Source organism: Mesoplodon densirostris, chromosome 4, assembly GCF_025265405.1.
Source record: "Mesoplodon densirostris isolate mMesDen1 chromosome 4, mMesDen1 primary haplotype, whole genome shotgun sequence".
Taxonomy (NCBI): domain Eukaryota; kingdom Metazoa; phylum Chordata; class Mammalia; order Artiodactyla; family Ziphiidae; genus Mesoplodon; species Mesoplodon densirostris.
The window spans coordinates 155,347,633-155,354,129 of NC_082664.1; the positions used below are offsets into that span (position 1 = coordinate 155,347,633).

General features: G+C 49.6%; 1 protein-coding gene across 4 annotated transcripts in view; it reads right to left on the minus strand.

The window, feature by feature from the left end:
- Positions 1 to 5,907, minus strand: part of DIP2C (disco interacting protein 2 homolog C) — a 368,942-nt gene extending 363,035 nt beyond the window's left edge. For all 4 annotated transcript variants that reach the window (XM_060097544.1, XM_060097543.1, XM_060097542.1 and 1 more), the window contains exon 1: positions 5,696 to 5,907. In XM_060097544.1, the coding sequence (XP_059953527.1) occupies positions 5,696 to 5,780 (85 nt within the window). In that variant the 5' untranslated portion in view covers positions 5,781 to 5,907. The remainder of the gene's footprint in view (positions 1 to 5,695) is intronic.
- Between the last annotated feature and the right edge of the window lie 590 nt (positions 5,908 to 6,497).

Sequence of the window (6,497 nt, forward strand, 5' to 3'; positions counted from 1 at the left end):
GTTTTTTAACTTCATAATTTTAAAATGTTAGCGTATTCCTCTAATTAAAAAAATAGAAGAATATGTGACTTGACTAACCAGATAATTCGGTAAAAAAAAAATATTAATTGTGCATAATTGCGGACAAGTATCTAAGGAATTGCTCTCGCTGGTGCCAAGAGAACTAGTTTGGATCTGGCCCGCAGTCTTCAATCTTTTCATGAGGACACAGAAACAGTTTCCAACTTAATAAGCAAAAAAAAAAAGATTTAAAACCGGCAGCCCAGAAGAAAAAGATCTATTTAAGCCACTATCAATCACAGAATCTCTCAGTCCTCACTATCTTCGGTCATTTTTTCCCGGATTTTTCATACCTATGGCACAAAGCATTTGGTAAAGAACCACCTCAATTTGTGATTCTCAGCACAGAGAGCACCTTTCATTCTCCACGATATTCAACAGCAACAAAACTAAAGAGCAACCTCCCCAGTCCCCCACCCCACAAAAGAAGGCTGCTTGTTGTCATGTTGACTTTTACACTCAATATCTTAGCCTTTATTTGTCTTAAGGGCTTATGAACATTAACACCCTGTTGGGTCCTGAAGAAAGTGCCATATACGTACCAACCTGACTCGTATGTTCTTACCCCCGCCAGCTGGGATTCTCAATTAGATTCTCCCCTTTGAGAGCGCTATTTATTATCAAGAACAAATGGATGTAACTGCTTCTTCTGAGACGTGACGAGGTTTTGACCCTCTCAGCAGAACAGAGCACTGGCAATGCTAGTAGGTACCGTTCGTAGGGCACACAAACAGGTCATGAAAGAAGGAAAATGAACACGGGCAACCTTGGAAGTAGAGGCATGCAGACAGAGAGACCAGAGAACAGGAACAGTAAACAGTGGCCAGAGCCCATCGCATCCCCTGAGGTGCCTTCCATGTACCAGGATAAACAGTGATGTGCGAAACCAAGCCAATAACTGCAGGTGAGCATCTGCTTTTAGTAAGGTACCTGAGTAATTATCAGAATCTTAATATGACTAGGATTTGAACTGGTGAGTCAGTCTATATACATGACATCAAAATGAAGATTATCCAATACATTCTCTTTGCAATTCAGAAGAATGCTACAACTCATCCCATAAATCACTGCTTTAAAAAAAAAAAATCAGCTCTAAAAAAAGAGACAACCCATTTGAAAAAGGCTGGGAGGAGGAAGGCAAAAAGTGACTCATATCATCCAACAGCTTGTAGCCTCTAAACCATAACAAGAATATAAAGACAGTGGGCCCAGAATGAAACAAAATAGAGTCGTTGTTACAGCTGTGACCTCACAACATTCAGCTCTAAGCATGACTACAGCACCACAAAGATCTTTTGAGCATTGGGATCAACCTTACACATCAGTGCCTTTAATTTCCTGGCTAAATTTGACATCTATATTTATTCATCAAGAAAAGAACATTCAAATTTAACTATTTTCATAACTCTGAAGAACTCTTAAAATTCAGGTCCACACATTTCACATCCCACACATATCAATGCTGCCATTTTGTACATATTTTTAATTCAGATAACAATCTTTTAGATTTATCAAGCCAAGTAGTCCATTTCTTTCACCACAATACGTACAGCTACTGGGGGCAGCTTTGAGACGATGTGACAGAGTGAACAGGTTTTGTTAACAATGGTGAGGTCTGATCCCCGGTGGAGCGGCTCAGCTATTATTCCCTGAATCTGCTGACCCCTTCCCTCCTCCCCTCCCAATGACAACAAATTATCAACAAGACTCTAGAAGAAAGCATTTTTTCACACATTTGCTTTCCAGAGTCCACTATTTCCTTTCAATGAGAACATCTGGGCTGCATTAGAGACAGCAGGTCTCTCCCTGACCCTGGAAGGTGGTTGCAGGCTTCAGTTTGGGTGGCCACCTCTGCAGCCACAGGGACCTCCAAGAAAAGCACAGGGGCTGATGGGGACAGAACTCACGTTCTAGAGCTAAGCGTATCTGCTATATGGTGCTGGCAGCCCTGAAAATGCCACACACCCCCAAATCTACAAACCTTCCAACTGGCCATCTCTTTAAGATTTTACTCTGGTGACAGGATTATGCCAGCTGCATGTTAATTGCTCATCTGCAATTTAAAAAATTACTGGTCCCTTGATCAACACAAAGAACTGATAGCATGCACCTCCTTCCTTGAGTAGTTTCACACTTACCAGAAAATGTTAAGTTGGACTCGATTACAGAACATAACTAATAGTTGCAGTAATTATGTACCTTACAAACTGAGTAACTCCCATAAGCAAGAGTTAGGAAGTTAGTAAGCACACTCACAATTTAAAAGGCACAAAGTAGAAAGCTAACAGACTTCTCTTTTGCAAACATCAAACAGTTTTCACAGGCTACATCACAAGGCAATTTCCCAAAGTCCTACCAAAATAAGAATTCAACCGCTCCTGAAACAGTGGGACGATATCGTCTACAGTTGCAAGTCCAGGGTGTGTACAGCCCAGGACACAAGCCGTCAGTTAACACAGAAACTTACTGCTGAAGTTCAATCAACAACTGATTTTTTTTTAATAAGACATGAGTCTGTCTTTATTGAGAAATTTTGTTTCCTCTCTGCTTTGCCAGTGTTTCCATTTAAAGTTTTTCCTTAAGCCAAATAATGTCTATTTACATATTAATGAAACTACCTGGGGGCCCTCTGAAAGCCAAACAGAAAAATGCATGATTCCAAAAGGCAAGAATGAAGGGAAGGGAAGAAAAAAATGATTTAGGGAAAAGTGTGTGAAGAAAAGAGCCACCGCTACCCCACCTGGCACCCAGCAACCAGCCAGCTCACTGGCTTCCTCTCCATTTCACATTGAGTCCCAAGAATTCACCAGACCGACAACCCCTGGCTCCACACCAAAGACTTTACCCAGACCTGTGGATTGGAGGCCATTACTGCCCATAGGAGGGACAGCCACCACATCTCCCCACAGAAATCTCCTGTTCTTTGCTGGCACCAGTTCTGCAGGGAGAGCAGCCCAGTTTTCCCCCAAGAGGGAAGCATTGGGTAGCAACAGACAGTGGAAAGAAAAGAGGAGGCAACCAGCAGGGCAGGAAAGTGAAAATCTGACTTCTGCAGCCAAGAAGTCAATCTGCAACCCTCTACCAAACAGTGACCCATAAAATAAAGTAACCTAAGTGTCTGTAGCAGCACCAGCAGACAGTACAAACCAAAACTGGACCAGCGTCTACTAATCTAGATAAGATATACAACCATTAACAGCTGGCAGGCCATATAGGAACTTTGAAAGAAGAGTCTACTCTTTTTTCAACCTACATTATGTGCTTAAAATGGAATTGTTTTCCCATGCTCCTTTGTAGGAACTGAGCACTGGAACATCCACACGTTTCCACAGTATGTTCTGATATTTTAATAAAACGATGAAGACTAATTTAAAGAATTCTCTCCACATGAATCCTGATTGAAGATAAAATATGAAAGCAATATGCTTAAATAACTCGGCATTAAAAGCTCTTTTAACTTTTCACTTTGAAAGTGGCTATGTTGGGGGATTTTAAGTTCTAAAGTGTAAAGAGGCACAGATTTCTGATCCCTCCATTCTTTGGTTGCTATTAAGCAATACTGGAAAACAAGTTGATTCATCTAATTTAAGACAGTAAAACTACTCTACATAGTCACAAGACACAAAATTCCAAATGACCTTAAAGAGAGACCCAATCGACTCAGCATGGACAAAGCAAGTCAAAGATGACACAGCTAAAGCGGGGAGAGGCGGGCTGAGGCTGGGTGGCCAAAGCAACAACCCTCTGACTCTTACTCTTGGGTGAAGCAGCCAGACCTAGCAGAGTTTAGAGAGAGAGAAAAACAATAATGTGATTCCCATATGCAAACACACACCCCTTTCTCTGCCCAGACACTCAATAAGAAACTCATTAAACCCTTTTTAAAAATCTGTAGGGACACAAGGAATTCACAGAGAACTAGGCTGAGCACACCTTGGTCTAAAGTGGTTTGTCATACCCTGGTCAACAGGGACACATTCTAGGAGTGACTGATGGTGACAGGTGAGTGCAATCTAGCAGGTGAGTGTCCACATCCACAAGCAGCCCCTCCCACCAGGGGCCACGCACTGTCCCAGATGTGCAGAAGCAAATGTGAGCCCATCCCAGACTGACGGGAGAGGTGGAGGTGAGTTCAGACGGCTTCCCGCTTTGCCAACACAGGTAGGGTACTGACACTTAACATCAGTATAATACAGACATAGCAGAAGTGCTTGTCTGGAGAGAATGCATGAATGATATGGTGTTGTAAATAACACAACTGTGGTGCACAGCTACGGGGGCCTGTAAAGTGAGGGAGAAAAACCCATGTGAACGTTGACAAAATCAAAGAACTTGGGCAAATATTTCCCAGTGGGCACTTCATCCCTCCAAGCAATCTGTCCACACTGCACACCTTATCCACCAGTGTAGACCTAAGTACTGTTCGCCCAGCTGGGAATTGCACTGAGGTACCATCAACACTCTCATCATCTCCAACCCTTCAGAACAGTGTCTGTTGAGCAGAGTCCAGGAAACAGTCTCCTCCTATGGGACAGTTGAGCATTACAGAACCCTGCAGAACCCCAAATGTGAAACAGAAACATCTCCAGTCTGTGACATCGGAAAAGACACTTCACCCCAGGCCCCCACCTGTACCCCCTTCTTCGCCCTGAAAGTGTTAAAAAGGAAACCGTACGGTCAACACCAGCTTCTCCCTGCTGATGAAAACTGGCACGAATGAATTTACTTTCTGGCTGCCAGCCCCACAAAACCGTTACACACACACACATACAAGTTCACCACTATAACTGCTCCAAATATAAATTCGAGACAAGCCGGCCTATCCCCACCCCACAGTGTATTAGTGGCCTTCCCAGGGTGAGCTGGGTGAATTCTAAATCTATATTAAACATTCAACATTTCGGAACTTCAGTGGTTTTTTTTTTTTTTTAAGACATAGCAAAATCCGATCTGAAACTTATGACAGCTGAGCACATGATCCCACCATTAAGAGCAAATAAGAAACCGTATATAACACTCCATGAAATCACTGTGGAAAATCTGTCACAAATTCTAAGTATGGGACGATGGGAACGCGGCACAGACCCTGGCCTGAGGGAGGAGGCTTTCCAATTTCACCCAACCTTCACATCCCAGCGGACGGGAACAATAGTAGTACTATCCCGGTCCAGCCAGGATGCCTCGGACACCGGCGGTCAAACCTCAAGTCCAAAGACAAGTTTCGCATTAGAACGAGGCCCGCGGAGCCTCAGGCCGCGCAACGCGGAACCGCCCCCGGCCCGGCCGCGGTGGGCAGCGCTCGGACGCGCACCAAGGACACGGCCCCGTCCGCCAGGCCGCGCGCGAGGCCGCCCCGGCCCCGCGGCCCGTCCTGCGCCCCGGCTGCGCCCCGGGCCCCGCGGCCCCGTCCTGCGCCCCGGCTGCGCCCCGGGCCCCGCGGCCCCGTCCTGCGCCCCGGCTGCGCCCCCGGCCCCGCGGCCCCGTCCGGCTCCCCAGGGCCCCGGCGCCGGGGCCGCGGCCGACGACGCGGAGCCGCAGGGCGGGGGCCGCGCTCGCACCGCGACGAGACCCCCGCCCGCCCGCCCGCGCCCCGGCCCCCGTGACAGCGCGGCCGGCTGAGCGCGGGGCCTGTTACCTTCCGACAGCTCCAGCTCCAGCTCGGCCAGCCGGGCCCGCACCTCCAGGGGCAGCGCCATGCCTTCCAGGCTGCGGTCCGCCATGCTCGCGACGCCCCCGCCCCAGCCGGCCTCCCTTTGTTCCAGGCCGCGGTCTCGCCGCTCCTCGCGCCCCGCGGACCCGCACCGAGCGGCGGCAGGCCGGGCGGCGGCGCTCCTCCCCGGTGCCTCCTCCGCGCGGCCCCGGCACGAAGGCCTCGCGCCCGCGCCCGCGCCCCCGTCCCGCCCGGAGCGCGCCCGCCGCCACTCCACCGGGCGGCTCCGCGGCGCGCGCGTGACGGCGAAGAGCGCGCACGGGGCGGGGGCGGCGTGGACACGCGCTCCGGGGCTGGGCCGGGCGGGGACGCGCACCGGGGACGGAGGGCGGGCCGGCGCAGCGCGCGCTCCCGGGGGCGCGGGGCTCGCACACCGGCCCAGCGGGGCCTCCCCAACCCCGGCCCGGCCCTCGCCTACCCAGGCCTGAGGCAGGAAAATACCTGCTGGAGCCCCGGCCTCGGCGTTCCGGGTCTTTGCGGGATGAATTTTTTTTTTTTTTTAATAAATGCGTTGTGTGTTGGGGGCGGGAGGTGTAAAAGACAGCGTGGGCTGTGGAAAGAGGAGTAGGCTGGAAGTTCCTAATTCGCGTTGATGTAGGACCTGCCAGCCTGGCCCTGAGGCTACAATCAGTGCCTCTCCCTCGGCTCCGTCTCCCCACCGTGAAGGCGGCTAGAGGAGAGATGGGTCACCGAATCTCCACGTTCCCGCCCGACCACGCTCGCCCTG